Source organism: Canis aureus, chromosome 25, assembly GCF_053574225.1.
Source record: "Canis aureus isolate CA01 chromosome 25, VMU_Caureus_v.1.0, whole genome shotgun sequence".
Lineage (NCBI taxonomy): Eukaryota > Metazoa > Chordata > Mammalia > Carnivora > Canidae > Canis > Canis aureus.
Window position 1 is genome coordinate 8494601 of NC_135635.1, and position 22900 is coordinate 8517500.

The window sequence follows — 22900 nt, forward strand, 5'->3', positions numbered from 1 at the left end:
TTCAAGGACGGATTCTCTTTAACCTTGCTGATTTCTTTAAAACCATGATTTGATTAACCTGGCTAAATTATTTTTTGGTTGCCCAGAAAGGGAGGGGAGGGTGCAAGAGGCATAAAGGCATTTTCTGGTAGGAGGCGGTAGTGATTACACAGGTATAGATATACATCAGTCAAAAGTCATCAAACTGTACACTTTGAAAATCTGTGCATTTTATATACATTTTATTATACAAATTGACTTTAGTATAGAGAAAGCAGAAGCTAAAAAAGTTATTGACAAAGTATTATATTAAATTATTTAAAAGATAAACATGTGAAGTTGCCCTTGATCTCCTTTTGCTATTAATTTTATCAGAACAACATGCTTCTCGGGGTTCTTTGCAGCCAGCTGCTAGCCATCTTTGAATAATGAGTAACCTTGAATTTATATTTTTAGTCTTTTGGCAAAAAATAATTTAAGTACACTGATTTTAAAATTGCTAACCTGACTTGGGAAATTAATAATTTTAAATGTTGGTGTAATTTTTTAAAACCATTTAAACAAAAATGTCTTTATTTTGTTTTGAATTTTCAGAATTGGTTTTATACCCTGGAATATTGAAACACAAGTGCTTCCTCTCATCTCTCCTGTGTTGCCAAGAACTATTTTTCCAACCAGTACCATATCTTTAGAAAATCTTGGTAAAGTTTGTGTAATGCTTTTCTAGTTTTTTAAAAAAAATTTGTTAGTTTCTTTCACTATCCTACAAAGTAAGTGTTAATGACTTAGGAAAGCTTATAAAATGAGGTAAAAATAGTAAATCCTAGATGTTCCTGTAAATATTTGGGCAGTGACTTTTAAATTGTTCTAAGTAGATCTTTTTTACTTTAAGAAATTACATCTTCAAATCTTTGAGGAACTGGTTAGAATTCTCTTCTGTTTAGGACTTTAGTGTCCAAAATGTAGATCTTTAGAAGTTACATCTCCTACTAATTATGAACAAATAGTTTCAATCTATATATTTGTGGATAGCTTGTTTTCTCTTGTTTTTTTGCCTAGTTAATATCAATTCATAAAGCAGTGGTAGTTATCAAGCCAAACATATTTTCTTTGGTTTTTTCCTCCCCTATAGATTGCCCACAGGAATTCAAATCTTATAACTCATTTTGGTAGCATTAAAAGAACCTGAAAAATACATGCTGTTACTTAGATGTTAATAGCTATGCATTTATTCATAACGTGATTCATAAGTATATTTGGTTTCATTCTTAGACATTTATTTTATGCTAACATAACCTGAAGCCAGACTATTCTTATTTATTGAAACATGTATTTACTTTTTACTTTAAAAAAAAAACATATTACTAGGTACCTCTTGCAAGGGATATGCATTAGCACATACTCAAGAAGGAGAGGAGAAGAAGCAAACTTCTGGCACATCAAACACCAGAGGAACAAGACGAAAACCTGCAGCAACAACTCCTACCAGGAGATCGACACGTAACGTGAGAGCTGAAGCAGCCGGTCAGTCTCAGAGGTCCCCAGTATCAAATAATTCTGGGTGTGATGCTCCAGATAACAGCAGTCCATCTGTAAGCATTCCCTCTTCAGCTGCATCAGAAAAGCAAACAAGACAGGCTCCAAAACGGAAGTCTGTAAGAAGAGGAAGGAAACCACCTTTATTGAAAAAGAAACTTCGGAGCTCTATACCTGCCCCTGAAAAATCATCTTCCAGTGATTCAGTAGATGAAGAAACAGCAGAATCTGACACACCACCTGTGATAGAGAAAGAGCACCAATCAGATGTAGAAAGTGGTAACAGTTGTACTGTACAGGCAAGTGTAGAAAATGTGTCTGCTGATAACTTGAAAAGTTGCAATGAACAGGTAGAAGAAAGTGAGGAACATACTGAGAACCATGATCCAGAGGAAGCAGTGGAATCTTCATATTCTGAGTCTCATACCCAAGATCCTCCTGAACTAGTTGAAGAGGAAGAGGAAACTCAAAAAGTTGAGAATACAAGTATAGAGGCTAATGTTTTATGTTTAGTAAGTGAGACTCCTGAAAATATTTCTGGAAAAGGAGGTGATCTATTGGAAAATCAAGACCAAACATCTGGACCTTCAGAATCAGAGGTAAAGGCAGATAAATGCACAGATGATCATTCAAATGATTTTCTTACATGTTCAGGGTCTGAAATTGAATTACATGAACCTGTACCAAGCTTAGGTGAGTTCCCAGAGAATGCAGTCTCTGTGGTTAATGAAGAAAAAGTTATGGAGAATCCTGTAGTAGAAGTTATTGATCATAAAGATTCAATAGTAAAAACAGAACAGCTTGTAGACAGCCCCACATTAGAATCTTCTGAGAGTAAAATTATACAGACAGTGGACAAAAAATCCATAGAGAGTTCAGAGGTTCAATTGCTTGGGCACGTTGAAACTGAAGATGTAGAAATAACTACAGCCTGTGATACTTCAGAGAATGAAAATTTCAATAGTATGCAAGACTCTAGAAGTAATTTATTACAAAATAATCTTAACACAAAATTAGACAAATGTTCAGGAGAAAAGACTGAATCTCCTAATGAACATTCCAGATCTGCAGAATTGCCTCACACACACATTGAACAAATTCAGAAGCATTTTAGTGAGGACAATAATGAAATGATACCGATGGAATGTGATTCGTTTTGCAGTGACCAGAATGAATCTGAAATTGAACCTTCTGTAAATGCTGATACTAAACAATTGAATGAGAATTCTGTGGAGCAGAGTTCTCAAAATAATATGCTGTCTTCTGATCCTGCAAATGAAAAAGTTGAAACTGCATCTCAACCATCTGAAAGCCCAGTAGATGTGATAGAGAAAGCCAAAAAGCCTCGTACCCGAAGATCTAGATTTCACTCCCCATCTACAACTTGGTCTCCCAACAAAGATACTGCACGAGAAAAGAAGCGGTCTCAGTCTCCATCTCCCAAAAGAGAAACTGGAAAAGAAAGTAGGAAGTCTCAATCACCATCTCCCAAGAAAGAATCTTCAAGAGGACGTAGAAAATCTCGTTCTCAGTCCCCGAAACAGGATATCGTAAGAGAAAGGAGACGATCTCAGTCTCGATCTCCAAAAAGAGATAGTATGAGGGAAGGCAAGAGATCTGTATCACTCTCCCCCAAAAGAGACACTTCTAGAGAAAACAGAAGATCTCAGTCAAGAGTGAAAGATTCCTCTCCAAGGGAAAAGTCCAGGTCTCGGAGCAGAGAAAGAGAAAGTGATAGAGATGGGTCAAGGAGAGATCGAGATAGAGAAAGGAGAACCAGAAGATGGTCTAGATCCAGATCTCGTTCTCGGTCACCATCAAGATCTAGAACAAAAATTAAGAGTTCATCATTTGGTAGAAATGACAGAGACACTTATTCTCCTCGGTGGAAGGAAAGATGGGCAAATGATGGTTGGAGATGTCCACGAGGAAATGATCGGTACAGAAAGAATGACCCAGAGAAACAGAATGAAAATACAAGAAAAGAAAAAAATGACATCAGTTCAGATGCTGCTGATGATCCAAATTCTGCCGACAAACATAGAAATGACTGTCCCAGTTGGGTAACAGAAAAAATAAATTCTGGGCCCGATCCAAGGACCAGGAATCCAGAAAAGTTAAAAGATTCTCACTGGGAAGAAAACAGAAATGAAAATTCAGGGAATTCTTGGAATAAAAACTTTGGTTCAGGTTGGATGTCTAACCGTGGTAGAGGTAACCGTGGCAGAGGCACTTACAGAGGTGGTTTTGCCTACACAGATCAAAATGAAAATCGGTGGCAAAACCGAAAACCCCTCTCAGGGAATTCAAATAGTTCAGGGAATGAGTCTTTTAAGTTTGTGGAACAGCAACCCTATAAGCGGAAAAATGAGCAAGAGTTCTCATTTGATACACCGGCAGATAGATCTGGGTGGACATCTGCATCTAGTTGGGCGGTGAGAAAGACTCTACCAGCAGATGTACAAAATTATTATTCACGACGAGGGAGGAATTCTTCGGGTCCACAGTCTGGATGGATGAGACAAGAAGAGGAAACAACTGAACAAGGTAACATATCCTGTTTACTTAATAACAGTTTTATTTGAAGAAAGAGATTTTAAATTTAACATCTTATTTATATGAATTGTAACGATCCCTATTGATAGCTTTATAATGTTAAATCGAATCCCCATTTAACAAGTCCCTTTGCATTTATAGAGAGATATATACACATTCGTATTTACTGCCTTTTTCACCTCTCCCAAACCCTGCCAACGACTTAAATACTGTAAGTACAGTTTGCTACAAATAGAAGAATTCGGGATGTTGTGTAGGATTTAACTTCTATTTCATTTATCTCAGATGTGTGTAGTTGAATTTTTTGATTATTGTTCTATAAATAAGTTACTCTTCTAATAAGGATTTATCTTTCCTTGGGTTTTCTGGTTAAGAACATTGCAAGAAAAAGGCTGTTAAAGATTGAAAAGATGGTTAATCTTCTAATTTTATAGGATTATTTCTTTAGTAAATGTCTTGAGGTACTGATTCTTTGCTAATGTTGACAAATGTTCCTATGTGAACTTATTCTCAAAAATAATTTTGGATGTTTTTTTAAGTTAGAAAGTCAGCCCACATTATTTAGAGATGACAGAATTAAACTAAATTCTGGAAGTTCATTTAGGTGTTCTGAGTCTGTTCATTGTTATTTAATCTTAGTCTATAACCAGTGGTTCTTTGCTGCTGTCCAAAGAAATTTGTAACACAATTTTTTTTCACAAGCCTTTTTTCTTTTGATAGATTCTAACCTAAAAGACCAAACCAACCAACATGGAGATGGTTCTCAGCTACCTATAAATATGATGCAACCACAGATGAATGTAATGCAGCAACAGATGAATGCACAACAACAGCCTATGAATATCTTCCCATATCCAGTGGGTGTTCATGCTCCTTTGATGAACATCCAGCGCAATCCATTTAACATTCATCCTCAGCTACCCTTGCATCTGCACACAGGAGTGCCTCTCATGCAGGTAGCTGCTCCTACCAGTGTATCTCAGGGACTCCCACCACCACCACCCCCTCCCCCACCATCCCAGCAAGTCAGCTACATTGCTTCACAGCCAGATGGAAAGCAATTGCAGGTATGTTTTTTAACAACTAAAGTTTAATCAACATAGCCATTGTAAGCATTTTTTAAACTGTTAGGGACAGATGTGCAAGAAGGGGCTTCTTGGCATCCAGAGACATTTATTTGATTAGGTTTATGATAAACTTTCATGGCCTCCCTTCACTGTCTTCCTTCAACTTCCCACCCCTCAAATAAGAAAATGAATGCATATTTATCAAATCTGACCTACTAGATACTGTGGTTGATGTCCAAACAGGTTTGCTTTTTCAAGTTAAGACTAAATTGGAATCAAGTGATAGGTGCTTTAAAATAATTCTCTAATTTATTGGACTTTTTAGGAGGTGGGAACTTGTGATGAAGCTTATATTGTCTGTTGGGACAAATGCCAGATAAAGCTGTTCATTATCCATTACCATCTGTGTTTCATTTTCACGAGTTTACCATGCTAAAAAGAAAGAAGTGCCTCTGAGGCATATAGAAAATTTGAATAATAGTTTGTAAACACTGTGTTCCTTATAGTTCTGTGCCTACGTTTCATAAATTCTAGCATCCTAAGAGTAGTGTATGGTTGGAAAGTACGGGGAATAGGATTCCAGAATTTGGGACTTCCTACCCCCCCCCCCCCCCCCCCGCTCAGCTCCCTGCAAGCTGTTTGACTTCACTATCTCCTTTTCTTCTGTCTTTAAAGTGGGGCATGTACTTTAGTTCGTTTTCATAAGGAGCTTTTGAAGAAAGCATTTACTTTTTAAATGCTGTTGTTTTTTGTTGTTTTAGTGTTGTTGGAACATTATAATTCACAAATGTAATTTAAAAGTCACTTGACGGGGGTGGTAGTGAATAGGTGATGGGCACTGGGGGTTATTCTGTATGTTGGTAAATTGAACACCAATAAAAAATAAATTAAAAAAAATTAAAAAAAAATAAAAGTCACTTGACATATTTACATAGGTTTCTGTTTAAGAAACCTCATTTTTCTTCAGAGTCCTTCATTTAAAAATTTTTTTATTTAAATTCAGTTTGCCAACATAGAATATAACACCCAGTGCTCATCTCATCAAGTGCCCTCCTCCGTGTTGGTCACCCAGTTACTCTATCCCCCTGCCCACCTCCCCTTCTGCAACCCTTTGTTTCCCAGAGTTAGGAGTCTCTCATTCTAACTTTTCACCACTCAGTTTCCCACCTTCCCTTATGGTCCCTTTCACTATTTCTTACATTCCACATATGAGTGAAACCATATGATGATTGTCTTTCTCCGATTAACTTATTTCAGCATAATACCCTCCAGTTCCATCCATGTCAGTGTAAATGGTAGGCACTCGTCCTTTCTAATGGCTGCGTAATATCCCATTGTGTATATATATATATACCACATCTTCTTTATCCATTCATCTGTTGAAGGACATCATGGTGCTATGAACATTTGGGGTACAGGTGTCCTGTTGTTTCACTACATCTGTATCTTTGGGGTAAATACCCAGTAGTGCAATTGCTGGGTCATAGGGTAGCTCTATTTTTAACCTTTTGAGGAACCTCCACACAGTTTTCCAGAGTGGCTGTACCAGTTCACATTCCAACAGTGCAAGAGGGTTCCCCTTTCTCCACATCCTCTCCAACATTTGTTGTTTCCTGTCTTGTTAATTTTCCCCATTCTCACTGGTGTGAGGTGGTATCTCATTGTGGTTTTGATTTGTATTTCCGTGATGGCAAGGGATGTGGAGCATTTTCTCATGTGCTTGTTGGCCACGTATACGTTCTCTCTTCATGTCTTCTGTCCATTTCTTGACTGGATTGTTTGTTTCTTGGGTGTTGAGTTTAAATAAGTTCTTTCTAGATCTTGGATACTAGTCCTTTATCTGATAAGACATTTGCAGATATCTTCTCCCATTCTGTAGGTTGTCTTTTAGTTTTGTTGATGGTTTCTTTTGCTGTGCAGAAGCTTTTTATCCTGATTGATTAAGTCCCAGTAGTTCATTATTGCTTTTCCCTTGCCTTCATAGAGGCGTCTTGCAGGGAGTTGCTGTGGCCAAGTTCAAAAAGGGTGTTGCCTGTGTTCTCCTCTAGGATTTTGATGGATTCTTGTCTCACGTTTAGATCTTTCAGCCTTTTTATCTTAGAATATTCCAGTTTCATTCTTCTGCTTGTGGCTGTCCAGTTTTCACACCACCATTTTGGAGAGACTTTTTTCCAATGGATATTCTTTCCTGCTTTGTTGAAGATGAGTTGACCATAGAGTTGAGGGCCCGTTTCTGTGTTCTCTATTCTGTTCCACTGATCTATGTGTCTGTTTTTGTGCCAGTACCATACTGTCATCTTGATGCTTCTAGCTTTGTAATACAGCTTGAGGTCAGGCAATGTGATGCTCCCAGCATTGGTTTTCTTTTTCAACATGCCTCTGGCTATTCAGGGTCTTTTCAGGTTTAGGATTATTTGTTCCACCTCTGTGAAGAAAGCTTATGGTATTTTGATAGGGATTGCATTGAATGTATAGATTGCTCTAGGTAACATAGACATTTGAACAATATTTGTTCTTCCAATCCATAAGCATGGGATGTTTTTCTGTTTTTCCATCTCTTTGTGTCTTCTTCAATTTCTTTCATAACTGTTCTGTAGTTTTTAGAGTACAGATCCTTTACCTCTGTGGTTAGGTTTATTCCTAGGTATCTTAGGGTTTTGGGTGCAATTGTAAATGGGATGGATTCCTTAATTTCTCTCTCTTCTGTTTTATTGTTAGTGTATAGAAATGCAACTGATTTCTTCAGAGTCCTTTAGATATACATGACCTGAAATACAAATTTTCCTTAAGTACCAAGGTTGACTCACTTTGAATTTTTTTGTTATTGCTAATATATGACTTAAAAGACTTCTATCGAATACAAGTAATTCATTAACTGATACCTCTTTAAAACAGGGTATTCCTAGTGCTTCTCATGTAAGTAACAACATGAGTACACCAGTCTTGCCTGCTCCAACAGCAGCCCCAGGAAATTTGGGAACAGTTCAAGGACCAAGTTCTGGTAATACTTCGTCATCAAGTCACAGCAAATCCTCTAATGCTGCTGTAAAATTAACAGAAAGCAAAGTAAGTGTTACAGTGGAAGCCAGCGCAGATAGCTCGAAGACAGACAAGGCAAGTTCAAGGTTGAGAGCAACCTACATATTCTGTATATGCTAAAGATGAAAAAATAACAGTTTTGTTTTGTATAATTGGTAAAGGGAATTTACTGTTGATAGTCTTAAATTCTAATGCTATTTGAAGGGTTCTATATACATATGTTGATGTCCAGTGAGTTACTGGTAGTATTTCATGATTTTGTTTTTTGAAATGTTTGGGGGGTGTGTGTGTGTGTTAATAAATAACTTTTGTATTTATGACACTAATTGAAGAATTCTTGCAATAATGTAAAAGTGTGGTGTTTTCAATTTCATATTTTTAAAGAAACTTTTTAAAGTATGTGATTGGGCAAATAATAATTATACTTTTTCCTCTTGCCAGAAATTACAAATCCAAGAAAAAGCAGCACAGGAGGTAAAATTGGCCATTAAGCCATTTTACCAAAATAAAGATATCACCAAGGAAGAATATAAAGAGATTGTGCGGAAAGCAGTAGATAAAGTAAGTTCTAGCTTTAACAGAATTATGTATGTATTGTTTTGAATCCTATTTTAATAAAGGAATGCTTAAGCCTAATTAAAATAATAAACACTAACTTCTGATTCTTACCTGCTTTTTTTACCTTTCAAGTGAGTTCATATGAGAGAGATGAAGCATATAAAAATGTCTGCTTATCTTTTGGGGGTTGTTTTTCAAAAAGCTTTCCATTTTGCTGTAATCTTTGTAAGTATGAGAAAAATATTCCCGTCCTTTTTTCATAGGTTTGTCATAGTAAGAGTGGAGAAGTAAATTCTACTAAAGTGGCAAATCTGGTTAAAGCCTATGTAGACAAATACAAATATTCACGGAAAGGAAGCCAAAAGAAAACTCTGGAAGAACCTGTGTCTACCGAAAAAAACATAGGTTGAAATGGGGAGCAGTATAAAGGACACTATCAAGATGTCTGCAAAGTGCAATTTCAACATGTACCTTTAAATGAAAATCATACATAACTGTGATTGAAATTTGGTTTTGATAAAATTATTTTTTTTAATGTAGAATATAAAGTTTTGTTCTAAATAAATATAGTTCTGCACTGCAACTTCTTTATCCTTTCCTCCTCCCGAAAATAAAAGCAAATTCAAGGGAAAGTAAAGGGATTAAAGGAGTGTGCATTTTTACTAGGACTGTGTTATAGTGTGGATACTGGAAGATGTACAGCTTTTTGATTTGAACAATGGAGTGCATAAATTAGAGTCTTCTAAGTGCACTGGTTTTGAAAAAGATATATATAATACATTTATTCTGTCAGGCTAAAAATAAAGTATGATCTTTATGATTTTTCCCTCTAATTATAGAAAGTTAAATAATGTATTACCGTGAAAAATATTTCTAATAACAGAATATACCAATTGCAGGGTTCATAATGTGTATTTTTAAAGCACACATCTGAATAAATTGCTTAGATAGAAAACAAATTATCACATAAGTAAAATTCAGTGTTCAAAACTTTGGAACACTGTTATTGTATCACCAAATAAAGGTTATGCTGCTTGTTTTTCTTTTGTGCCTTTTTTCCCCCAAATGAGATGAAGCGGTTTGATTTGCTAGATTCACAACTTGGAAGTCTAAAATTCTGTTGAATTTAGAAGACCAGTTTGGGAAAAGTGTTTGTTGACTTTGTAAAAATTATGTTTTCATGAGATCTTCTACCTGTTAGAGAAATGATAAATTATTTGTGCAACTGGAGAATTGCTGTTGAGTGGTGATCCTCCCTTCCTTGGGATGAAGGTGGACTCACTTCAGTGGCTTTCAGTTGCTCATCTAATCACTAATGAAATTCTTTTCATACTTGAGAAATCTCCAAATGCTTTCCCGTGAATAAAGTGTTAATTAGGTGACCATATGGTAGCCATGAACCATGCTGCAAAACCTGTGTTTTGGAATTGAGAGGAATTAAATAAATGGAGTCTTGGTTAGACTTTCAGGGACTAGGGATTTGATTGTCTTTTTTTAAAATACTAATGTTAATTTTTACAAAAGGTAAGTTTGAAGTGTTAGAGAGCCACTATTTTAACTGGCATCTTAGAAGAAAAAATGAGTTATGTCCATGACAAATTTTCATTCCAGTAACAATTTTTAATAGATACCAAATAACTGGAAAGCGATTCGGATAAGATGTTATTAATGGCTCAGATAGATGTATGCCTCATTGAGACAGATTGATCCTTTTACTAGCTAAACTAGAGAGCAATACTCTGTAGGACTGTGCTTTTCTGAAGTAAAGATGATCTGTTTTTCAAGTTTATGTGCATAATACTTTCTTGGTGCTAGCTTTGATAAGGCAAATATTTTGAATTGTTGGCCCCAATAATGATTGTGCTAGTTCATAATCTTCATTAGATTATGAGTGTAATCCCAAAAAGTGTTAGAAGTATTTCCAAGCAGTTCTTGATCTTTATTCTGCATTTCTGGGCATTTGTAATATGGTATTCTACTGATTTATATATATATTTTTAATTAAAGTTTGTGTTTAGATACGAAGGGGAAAGAAGTTTGGAAGTATATTTCTTCTAATAAAATATTAAGACTGTTTTAAATATCAACACACACCTCCTCATTTGTTTGTTTTGAACTCTAGAAACAATTGTGTGAACTTTGAATCTATTTTCAGTTAAAGCAGGTTCACACTTTGAAAATTTTGTAGCAAATAGCCTGAGATGATTAATCACACAGTGCATATGTTTCCTATATTTTCTTTCAGTGTTGTTTGGGAGTAGGGTTACATTTTAAAATTTGCTTTATACCATTTAGCTTTGAGAACATGTTTAAAAATTTTGAAGGAAAACTAGGTGGTATGGTCAAGAGTTAAAGTCTCACATCTTTGGTATCAGTGCCATGAATTATTCCCACCTTTCTTGAAAATTAGAAGTGTGTATTCCATATCTGCTTGGGGTACATGGTTAGACTGCATTTAAAATGCTAATGAATGTTACTGGATTAGAATTCAAACTTAGAAATACTTAAGAATGTATTAGAAAGTGCATGCTTTATGTTAAAAAACAACAACAATGCTTTAACATTCCCCATTCTTGCTTTTTTCAGAAATTTACATTAATTTTGCATGTGTACAAACTTAAACATTTTGTGGGGTTACAGATTTCTTGTTATTTATTAAGATTCAGTATTAAGTTGGCCTTTGAAATCTTGGTCCCATTAACTTACTAGTCACATTGACCAATGTTTTAGGCTATAGCGATGCCTAGAATTTTGAGACTAAAAGTAGTTACTTATTATTTTAACATTCCAAAAGTTTTGTGATTTTTTTTTTCTCTGGTAATTACCACATTTTCTCCATTTCGTCCTTTAAATGGCCACAGTGTGTACTGTTTGAATGTTCCATTCGAAAGATGTAGCTTCAGAAGCACAGTGGTTGCCCCATGGTCCATGAGACGTTGTTTGTAGTACGAGGATGGAGTGCTGTCTACTGAAACAATACTCTTAAACAGATATGTAGTATGTAATATTTTCTAATAAATTCTTTTGATAAACAAATAAGTGTCTTTAATGTTTTATTATTAAGATTCTTGGGATATAGGGACGCCTGGGTGACTCAGCGGTTGGGCATCTGCCTTCAGCTCAGATCCCACTCTGGATTGAGTCCCACATCGGGGTTCCTGCATGGAGCCTGCTTCTCCCTCTGCCTATGTCTCTGCCTCTCTCTGTGTCTCTCATGAATAAATAAAGGAAATATCTTAAAAAATATATAAAATTAAAAAAAAACTTTCTAAGGTTTTTTTAAAAAATGATTCTTCGAAAATAGTGACTTTTAACTCATTATAACTCTTTCCAAACCCATGTTGAAGTATTTCTTTGATTAGAGCCAAAAAAAAAAAAAAAACCAAAATAAGCAGCACCACTGTAGGTACATTAATTCCAAGTTGTAAAGCAAGCTTAGAGTCCGCTAGAAGCATATATTTTAATAGCATTTTTTAAATTGCAAAATCATAGGAAATTAGGAGGAGGAAACTGAAAAACTTAAAGGAGAAAAATCACCTGTAATCCTACCATTTAAAGGTAACAATGCTAAACTGTCCATAACTCTGTTGTAACTTACCCTTTTCACTTAATGATGTGTTTAGAAGTTTTCATTTTAATAAAAACTCTACAGCATGATTTTGTAATGGCTCGATAGTACTCTGTTACATATTGTGCCATTACTTAAACCAATCCTCTGCTGTTGGATATTAAGTTGTTTTTACTAATATAAATAAATGTAAAGTAAAAATTGTACTAACACTGATGTGAACATTTTTGTATATAAATTGATGTATCCCATTTCAAATTATTCTCTGGGGATTAATTCCTAGAAGTAGACTCTCTTGGCCAATCAATTTTTATTTCCCCATAAAAGAATTTTTTTTCCCATAAAAGAATTTTAAGTGTGATTATATACACACTCAATGTATAATTTTACAAATTCAATTATATCTAATGTAAAACTATTATTTTCCTAAGCTGGTTTTTTTCTCCATATAGAACTGTCCGAAAGGTCTGTGTGTCTTTCCTAATCTTCAGTGCATTTACAAAAATGCTTATTAAGTTTCCAGGAATATAGGTTTCACAGCTTATCCCCCCAGCACATGAATTATATTCTTTAAACTGTTCTGCATCTCTAGGCTCCTTCATCAGTTGAAGGTACGTCTGTCCTAATGTCCGTGTCCTGCCTGTTGTATAATGGCCATGTCATGTTCCCATGGTGATGGACATTGAAGTTATGTGCAGGTTTTGTCCTTAGAAACACTGTTTTACTGAGCACCCTTTGTCACTTTGCTCTACGAACCTCTTTGTTGCATATGCGCTTACATAGAGTTTCAGATATGCATGTTTTTAATTTGACTAGTGTTTGCCAAACTCCTCTCAGAAAAGGGTATACTATAGTCCCTTCACAGTGCCTGAACTTAAGAGTGTAGGTCCCCCTTTGATATTGTTGACTGAACACGTAAAATTAAAATTGCTCTTGGTTATAGGCCTTAATGTTCACTGATTTCATCAAACAGTACATACCGATGTGTCAGGGACTTGCAGAGTCTTCACATACTGAGATTTCATCATACCCACAAACTTCTAAAAGCTGCATAGTAATATTATTTATTAACCTTATAATACGTGCCAGGCAATCTTGTGTTACCCCTTTTGATTAATAAAATCAATTCTAATAGTTCTTTGTTCTGATGAGAAAATTGAGATCTAGAAAACATGAACGGAGTTACCCAGCTATGTACTGATAGAGGATTCAGATAGGGGATCAGTAGACCCTGAATCAGTGCTTGACTTGGGGTGCGAGGTGTTACACGGAGTTCCCAGATGTAGATCGACACGTATAACACACGGGAGCTAGAGCTGAACTAAAAAGTGAAATACCGGGAGCACGGACCAGGACACAGCTGACAGGAAGAAGAGAGGCAGGGGGACAGTTCTGTGTCTCCGTTGTTTCGTTGCCTTTTTAACGTGACCGTGTTTCCTGTCCTGGAGGTCCGAAGCTTTTAGTATTGAAGCCGTCATCTTTCCTGCATTTTCCATTCTCCTCCCATCTCCATTCTCTCAACACTTCCTGTTCTCCTCCATAGCAACCTGGAATTCCTTTGCAGTAAAAATCCAGCTCCCTTAGTTCCCCGCAGTGTTACGATCTGGCCTCTTCTAATAGTCCCAACTAGGACTTAGGTTCCCTATGCATCAGTTCATCCTAGACACTACAGGCTACGCTGATAGCACAGCTTTGGTCACACTCTACATCATCTCAACATACAGGGCCAGCCTCGTGTGATCCACACTAGGGAAGAGGGAGCAAAACAGCACTGGCTTCGCTCTCCCAGAACTAACGCAATATGGTGGGAAAGCAGCCATATATTTATATAACTGATCAGGAATGCCAGGACTCCGCGTGATCCGAGAATCTGATAGGGCACTAGGACCTAAGGGCAGTCCTTGAGGGTCCCTTCGGGAAGTGGCATTTAAGAGCTGAAAGAGGGATCCCTGGGTGGCGCAGCGGTTTGGCACCTGCCTTTGGCCCAGGGCGCGATCCTGGAGACCCGGGATCGAATCCCACATCAGGCTCCCGGTGCATGGAGCCTGCTTCTCCCTCTGCCTGTGTCTCTGCCTCCCTCTCTCTCTGTGTGACTATCATAAATAAATAAAAATTAAAAAAAAAAAAAGCTGAAAGATGAATAAGAACTAAGCAAAGAGGAAAAGACGAGCTGAAAAAGGAAATAGGTGCAAAAGGTCTGGGACTGGAAAAGCATGGCAACCCCCAAGCCCAAGTTGGCTGGAGTGAAGACTGGTGGAGCGTTCTTACGGCAATCGGTCTTGCAAAGAAAAGCTTTTGAAATCTTTCAAGCAGGAGGTGTTCGATAAGAGCAGATTTGCATTTTGAAAGATTGTTCTCATCTTTTAATGGCTTAATAAAAGTGGTTAGTTAATAAGCATGAAAAGGTTCACAGTTAATGGTATACACTTTCTTTTATCAAACTGATCAATTTAATTCTCTGCCGGGAGTGCCACGAGGAAATAGCGCTGGTGGGAATTTGTATGATTTTTCTGAAAGGCAGCTTGAAAATAAGTATAAAGAGCCTTAAAGGAGCCATATGCTCTTTCCATGATGATAAAACCTACTGACTCCTAGTCCTTTCTAGTATTTAATAGTGGGAAGTTGGAGGGGATGGTTAAACTATGGTTTAACCATAATATAAATAATATAAACTGGAGAAAAGAAAGTGCTAAAATCCTAAGGAAAATATGTTTATAGTACGCTAGCATATTTATAAAAAAAAAAAATCCGTGTGTAAGTGGACACGTGCAGACCAAACTTGAGGGGTAACTATACATAATAAGCCAACTTACTTTTTTTTAAGGCAAAAACATACAAATTATTAATGGGGGTTATTTCTGGGTAGCAGAGGATTTTTAATGCTTTTTAGCTTCCAGATTTATTACAGCGAACAAGACTTGTATGATCAGAAAAAACTTAAGAAAATGTAAGGCTGTCCTGGGCAGCCACCATGGCACAGCGGTTTAGCGCCACCTGCAGCCTGGGGCGCGATCCTGGAGGCCCGGGATCGAGTCCCACGTCCGGCTCCCTGCATGGAGCCTGCTTCTCCCTCGGCCTGTGTCTCTGCCTCTCTCTCTCTCTCTTTCTCTCTCTGTCTCTCATAAATAAATAAAATCTTAAAAAAAGAAAATTGCAGTCCTCGCTGCTTGGGACCTGACGGTGGGGGAGCGGGCCCGAGGCTTGGCCTTAGGCTGGGCACTCGCAGCTCCCCACTGAACTGGCCTCAGGTTCCAGCTTGAGCTCCTGTGGCAGGTGCCTCCCGGAGGGCCCTCCGCGCGCAGCTCCCGGGGCACAGCGTCCTATGGTAGCCGGTGGGTGCTCGTCTGTAAGGGGTCAAGCCCCACTGGCTTTATGGGCGGAGATCCCTAGTCCTAAGGAAGTAGGTTTCCCTCCCGGTCCCTAACTGGTTTGGGCACACTGCCGCCGATCCTGTGCGCCCAGAGAAGATAGTCCACTTAAGGTAAGTAGGGGTCTTGGCTTTAAAGGCCCCAGAGAACTAAGGTACAGCTTGGAGCCCTGAGCATGTTCCATTACTTCTCTGAGCCAGTGGCACGTAAAAGCGGCTGCTGCCCGCCCTCCGCCTAGAGGTGAGAGCTCGGAGCCCCGATTTCCCGCATATTGACCAGGAGAGCCTCTGCCCTGTAATCCAGACCGGCTTCCCCACCATTTCCTCTTGGGCGATGATGGAAACACAACTTGCCCGACGGTTTGCAATCTAGCTGCATGTTTGGGGTCACACACCGCCTTCCAGGAAGCTCCCAGCCCCCCGTGGGTACGAGGTAACCCCCACGTCGGTGTAAGTAGCCCAGGAGAGGACCTGAGGCCGAGCAGCCTCCTGTGCAGGTAAGTGCGGAAGAGGCCACATGGGGGGCGGGGGGGGGGGGGGGGCAGAGAAACCGTGGGGAGCTAAACTAGGAGGGCAGGGGCTGCCTTAGGGAGACTGACTCCTCCAGGAACGAGAGAGCGGCCCCGCGGGCACCTGGGGGAACCAGGGCAGCGACGCCTCCACCCAGCTTGTCCACGTGCACCTGCCCTGGGTTGTGTGGCCGCGACCCCTCCATCCCCCGCAGCAGCCCCGCGCCTAACCTAACCTTAGCAGCCGCGCAGCCCACCCCACCCCACCCCACCAGCTCCAGGCCCCCACTCCTGGGTTCGCCTGGGCACTTGCCCCCCCCATCGTGCCGTTGGCCAGAGCCCATCCAAAGTGGTGCCACTAGCCCGGCAGCGTGCAAGGAGCGCCCACAGGGCCCAGCACCACCCCAAAGTGACGCCTGTTCTGGGGAGAGGGGAAGGTAACCTCACACACGAGGGAGGCCCACTGTGGCCCCAACAGTGGGCTGGGGGCCAAGCTGCTTGGGGGACAGCGCAGAAGGCGTCCTGCAGTTTGGTGCCACTGCATCTGGCAAACACCTGGTCCGACTCGCTCAAGGCCGAGGCAGCCCCAGCCTGGCTCCCCAACAACACAGGGACCAAACCCTGCACACAGCGGCCAAGAGGGACCTTCCAGGGGGACCGGAGGCCGAAGTGGCCCAGCCGCAACCCTAGGGTGCACGCGATACTTCGAGACACCTCTGACGCGCCAGGATGTGGGGAGCAGGGGACACTACTGCAGGGCGCTCCGGGGCCTCTTCAGCAGCCCCCTACCTTCAAGAGCAGGAGACCCGGCTAACTCCGGACACAGACACAGACAGAGGTGTAGACGCAATGAGCCAGAGGACTGGGTCTCAAGTGAAAGAATCGGAGGAAATCCTAGCAAGAGAGCTCAAGGAAACGGAGATGAATAATCTGCATAAAGTAACGGTCATAAAGAGACCCGCTGGACTTCAGAGAAGGGAGGACCTCAGCGAGACCCTTAACAAAGAAAAAAAAAGAGCTCAAAAAATCAAACTAAAAGTAGACTAGTGGGAATAAATAGACTAGAGAAAGCCGAAAAATGGATCAGTAACCCGAGGGCAGAGGAATTGCAATCAAGCTCAACGGAAAGAGAAAAAAATAACAGGAGCAAAACTGACTTGGGGAGCTCAGCGCCCGTGGTGCGCAGTAACATTTCCCCATTGCGGAGAACCCAGAGGCGAAGGGAAAGAAAAGGGGGCGGAAAATGTAGTTTAAATACCCGAGTTTCCGGGCAGCCTTGGGTGGCCCAGTGGTTTAGCGCCGCCTTCAGGGTGTGATCCTGGAGACCCGGGGTCGAGTCCTGCGTCGGGCTCCCTGCATGGAGCCTGCTTGTGTCTCTGCCTCTCTCTCTCTCTCTCTGTGTCTCTCATGAATAAAATCAAATAAGTAAGTAAGTAAGTAAGTAAGTAAGTAAGTAAGTAAGTAAGTAAATAAATAAATAAATAAATAAATACCGGAGTGTCCTTAATCTGGGGAAAGAAACGAGTCCAGATCCAGGAGGCACAGAAAGCCACCAACAAAATCAAGCCAAGGGGGTCACCAAGATACATAGTAATTAAAACGTCTACTTTTCAAAAAGTAGTGATAGACAAAAAAAAAAAAAAAAAAGTTACAGAGAATTTTAAAAGCGGCAAGAAAAAACAGTGACCTGGACGGCAACCCCATAAGGCTGCCAGGCTAAGCCGAGGCCGGGAGGGAGCGGCAGGGTATAGTCAAAGAGCTGAAGGGAAGCGACCTACAGCCAGGAGCGCCCTGCCCTGCCCTGCCCAGGCATCATTCACAATAGAAGGACCCAAAAAGAGTTTCCTAGACAGACAAGTTTGAGGAATTGATCAGCACTAAAGCAGCCCTACGAGAATTGTTAAAGGGGGCTTTTTGGGTGGAGAGGCCATTAGTAGGAGTGAGAAAAGTAGGAAGCGCAAAAGCAGTAAACTTAGGCGTTTGTGTAAAAATCAGTCAAGGGAAAAAAAAAGTAAAAATAAATAAAATAAATAAAATAAAATAAAAAAATAAAAATCAGTCAAGGGATCCACAAAATAAAAGGGTGTAAAGTAGGACACCATGGGCCTCGAACACGGGGCCCAGGGGGAGAAGTAAAGAATAGGTTCAAACTTGGGCCCCCCGGGGGGCTCAGCGGTGGAGCACCTGCCTTAGGCCCAGGGTGTGATCCTGGGGACCCGGGATCGAGTCCCACGTCCGGCTCCCTGCATGGGGCCTGCTTCTCCCTCTGCTACTCGCTCTCTCTCATGAATAAATAAATAGAATCTTAAAAAAAAAAAGAAAAAAAAAAGAATAGGTTCAAACTTAAGCCACCATAGATTTAATATGGTAATAAGCCGCTCTGAGGGTGGGGACACGGATATTCCTGAGCACCGAGTGCCGTGCAGGCTGCTGAATCACCGTATCGCACACCTGAATCCCACAGAACACTGTTGGCAAACTATTAATTAATTAATTAAAAAGGCAATACACCAAAAAAAAAATAAAAATAAAAAAATAAAAAGGCAATACACCGACTCACCCCAGGCCGATTTAACCAGTCTTTGGATTTGGGATAGTTTAAAATCTCCCCAGGTGGAGGCTGATGTGCAGCCAAAAAACCAAACCGCATGGCAACGTTTTTAGATCCCCCCGTAGATCCCAGCTGCTCTGTTAGAACAACATAATTAATTAGATCACAGCGTGTCTTTAAACCACGCAGATTCTTTCCTCCCTCTCGGGGGCAGCAATAGCACCTGACGGTTTATCGTCACTCTGGTTTAAACCTGGTTTTCAAAAGCCACTCTGTGTGGGGTTTGGACCTCATGAAGCGGAGAGAGAGAGAAGATCTGGAACATTCCCTGGGTGCTCACGGTTCCAGGGTGCGCTAGGACTCTTGAGGGAATCCAGCTGTCGGTAAGGCCAGGTTGTGTACGCTCAATTCAACAGGTTTTTATTGACACGCTTGCCTAGAGGAATTCTAGACATTTCTAACATTATGACTGTAACATGGCTTTTTTCCTAAATCAGCATTTCCAGAAGTCTTTCTTTTACATGTTAAACCGCCGGTAGCACGTCCTCCTTACTCCAGCCACGTCCTCCTTACTCCATCCAGCTTAGGATGGCCAGCCCCCGCAGCAGGGCCCACACGGAGGGGCTCTTTCTGCCTCTGTGCCCACACTGTATTTGCGTCACCTCCCTTTTCATAACAACTTATATTTTTCTTATTTTTTTTTTTAAAGATTCTATTTACTTATTCATGAAGGACCCAGAGAGAGAGGCAGAGACACAGGCAGAGGGAGAAGCAGGCCCCATGCAGGGAGCCCGACGCGGGACTCGATCCTGGGTCCCCAGGTCACGCCCTGGGCTGAAGGCGGCGCTAAACCACGGGGCCACCCGCCCACATAACAACTTTTAAAGGAGGCCCTATTATTAACCTCATTTGTCAAATGAGGATCAGGATCACTCAGACCTCACAGGGGTGGCTGAGTCCAAAGCCTCTGGCCGTAGCCATCTGCCAGTGTCGCCTCTGGCTCCTCCCAAGATGTGCCCTGCACGTAGCCCTCCTCACCCAACATACCCAGTTCGGGCCCCAGCAATGGCTCGGCCCTATTTCTATTTGCACTGCCTCTCCCCAGGGCGCGTGAAGTTTTCACACTCACTCACCTAGTCAACCGTGTAAGCGCTGGCCCCTCTCCCTGGTCTTCTCTTCCGGTTCCTCCTTCAGACTTCCTTTAACCACTTAATTCCATTCATATGAAACACTTGCTCCGAGTCATGTTGATTCCTATAACCGTATTGCCAACAAACTTCCTCCAGAACCTTCTAAACAAAATCTTAAACCATTACGAATGGGTCTGCCCAGGCTCCAGGTGAGGGCAGCACACCTGCCCAGCCCTCCTCTTGCCCATCCCTCCACCCACCTGACTTCGTGGCATCTTTGGATAGTTCCAGGCTCTCTTAGTTCTGATCCCGAGCTGTATCGACGATGTGCAAACTCTTGTAGGCCGCTCTGTGGCAGGATCTTAATAGACAACTAGACACGATTCCACAGCGGAGAAAACGGTCAACAGAAGTACGTGCCCAAGCACACTGAGGGACAAGGATAAGAAAGTTCCTAGTATCATTTGTAATAGCCCCAAACTGGAAACAACCCAAGTGCCATCAATTTTGGAATACTACTCAGTTCAAAAAAAAAAAAAAAAAGGAATACTATCACATAGATGAATCTTGCAGCTGAGGAAAAGATGGCAGAAACCAAAAAATACGATTCAATGCTGTATTTCTAGAGTAAGTTCAAAAAGAGACAAAACTATATTATAGCATCTAGAGATCTATGCTTAGGTGATTAAGAAAAAACTTTAAAGGAAAGGATTGTCCTTAAAATCTGGAGAGTTAAAAAAAAAATCTGGAGAGTTGTCGGTGGGGGGTGGTGGTGAGGGAGGGGGTATGCTTGAGCTGGGCCAGGGCCTTTTGGGGAGGGGAGGCCTACCAAGTTCTCCTTCTTGATCTGGGCAGTGGTTACAGAGAGGTTTGCTTTACAGTAAAGCAGCTCTACTCCTTATTTTATGCGCTTTGTTATATGCGTCCAAGGTGGGATTTCACAATAAGACTTGGTGTAAAAAAAAAAAAAAAAAAAAAAAAAGCCAACAATTAGCTCAGAGTCACTGTTTATATTTGTGGTAGTCAATCTATTCTTCATCTTTTCCCTTCTTTCAATCCAGTCCCAATTGGGGGAAAGAAAAAACCATCATCAATTTGGGGAAAAAATTGCCACTGAAAGAATTCTGCATCACATAAAATGTGCTTCTGGGGGATCCCTGGGTGGCTCAGTGGTTTAGTAGCTGCCTTTGGCTCAGGGTGTGATCCTGGAGTCCCGGGTTCAAGTCCCACGTCGGGCTCCCTGCATGGAGCCTGCTTCTCCCTCTGCCTGGGTCTCTGCCCCTCTCTCTCTGTGTGTCTCTCATGAATAATAAATAAAATCTTTTTCAAAAATGTGCTTCTGTCTGGAACCAGAAAACTAGAGCGACAAATGTGCCAGTCCCTACTCCATGCCCGAGAGTGAATTCATTGGATCGTGGCAGCTGTTGTTCCTTTCTTTCAGTTATTATTTTGTCAAACGATGTCAATTTTCAAAGACCGCAACAACTGCTCAGCAAGTTTGTTGAAGGGGTCAACCCCCAAACTAGTCTTGTTATCTTTCACATAGGTTGGCTATAAACAGAGCATCATGTCTGAGCATTCAAATCAATAAATCCTTTCTAAAGCAAAGGCCACACATTTCTCCATTGGTTTAGGGAAACCATAAAAGTACAGTCCAGAGATTCTGGACAAACCCTCCTCTTCCCCCAACCAAATGTGTTTCAACCTATTCGTTATGATTGACGGCCAGACCACACTCCGCAGGACCACACTTTAGGTCCTTTACTTGGTGGCCAAAGCGTTTCTCTGCTCTAGCAACATCTAACTGGCGCTGCACCATTTAATCTGTAACCTCTCTTCTTGAACCAAGACCTCTCCAAACTCAAACACTCGCTCATCACTGTTGGGTCTTGTCAAATTTCTATCAGCCCCTAAGGTCTCCAGAAGACATTTTTCTTTCTCCATGAAGCCTTCCCCACCCATCACTTAAGGGAAGCCCACCACATGACCGAACTTCCAGAACACTCTCTTAATTCTCATACAGCCCGTGTTTTACCTTTGCTACTGGGCAGCGCTGGGAAGCTTGGCTCAGCCTCAGGGCAGGACTGTCTCCTTCATCTTCCGAACAAGCAGCCGAAGTACTCCATCAACGCTCAAGCTGAATGAGATGTAAGGGAGGCAGGTATAAACAGAGGGAAAAAATCCTATTAACATCCCAATAAAGCGTAGAGTAACTTTGTCCAGAAGAATCAGCTAACAGTTGTTCAAATTATACACCAGAGCGGCGAGATAGTTGTTGGTTGGAAACTGTGGTTTCAATGTACAATATAAACCCTTCTCTTAGAAATGTTTCTTTAAGGTTATTTCCAGAAAGTTTTCCTGGCTCTAAGAAGTTAGATGATGCCAAATTAATAAGTGAAATACTTGGGGGAGAAAAATTCTGAGGAGTTATAGAAAATCTTAAAAAAGACAACATGATGCTTAGGAAGAAAATACTTTTTAGAAACAATGCAGCAAATACAAACAAAATTTGCACCCAAAACAAGCATCTTATGTCTGACTCCTGGAGAGAATTCTAATTACAGTTAGCTTCCTGTGTGCTGACCAAACAGCCTTACTTACTTGCCATGACCTTGGTCAAGGAGCTTAGTCATCCCAACCCTCTGTACACACCACCTTGTAACATTAGCCATTACACGGAGTGTTCATAAAGACTGAGCCAATACATGGAAAATGCTCAGCATCATGAATGGCAGGAACCGTGTTAAGCAAATGTTAGTGACCAACCTAATTAAAGTTTGGCAGTAATTTAAATATCCATCAATAAGGGGTCCAAATAATAGATCATGCACAGTGTACCCGTGCGATGGAGTACTATACAGCTGTAAAAATGGATGTGAAAGATCTTTACATACCAGTATGGAAAGTCTTAAGATACTAAACATTTTTTTAAGTGCAGCAGTGGTTCATGGTATAAAATATTTTGCATAAAAATAACATACATTTGCCTTTTCTGTAATCAACGCTAGAGGGGTACTTAAGAAACATGACCAGTGGTTAT

At 40.6% G+C, this 22900-nt stretch overlaps 1 protein-coding gene and 1 long non-coding RNA gene across 10 annotated transcripts in view; one reads left to right on the forward strand and one right to left on the reverse strand.

The window, feature by feature from the left end:
- Positions 1 to 11774, forward strand: part of SCAF11 (SR-related CTD associated factor 11) — a 74109-nt gene extending 62335 nt beyond the window's left edge. For 8 of the 9 annotated variants that reach the window (XM_077870351.1, XM_077870352.1, XM_077870353.1 and 5 more), the window contains 6 exons: positions 574 to 680; positions 1348 to 4062; positions 4792 to 5138; positions 8034 to 8252; positions 8619 to 8738; positions 8999 to 11774. In XM_077870351.1, the coding sequence (XP_077726477.1) occupies positions 574 to 680; positions 1348 to 4062; positions 4792 to 5138; positions 8034 to 8252; positions 8619 to 8738; positions 8999 to 9145 (3655 nt within the window). In that variant the 3' untranslated portion in view covers positions 9146 to 11774. The remainder of the gene's footprint in view (positions 1 to 573; positions 681 to 1347; positions 4063 to 4791; positions 5139 to 8033; positions 8253 to 8618; positions 8739 to 8998) is intronic. The other variant, XM_077870354.1, reaches the window with a different exon arrangement.
- LOC144296951 (uncharacterized) lies at positions 661 to 18200 on the reverse strand. Its single transcript, XR_013363904.1, has 3 exons — positions 17438 to 18200; positions 8021 to 11716; positions 661 to 7905 (listed from the first exon to the last, which is right to left on the reverse strand). It is a non-coding gene; the product is annotated as an uncharacterized LOC144296951 (long non-coding RNA).
- Positions 18201 to 22900: the final 4700 nt, after the last annotated feature.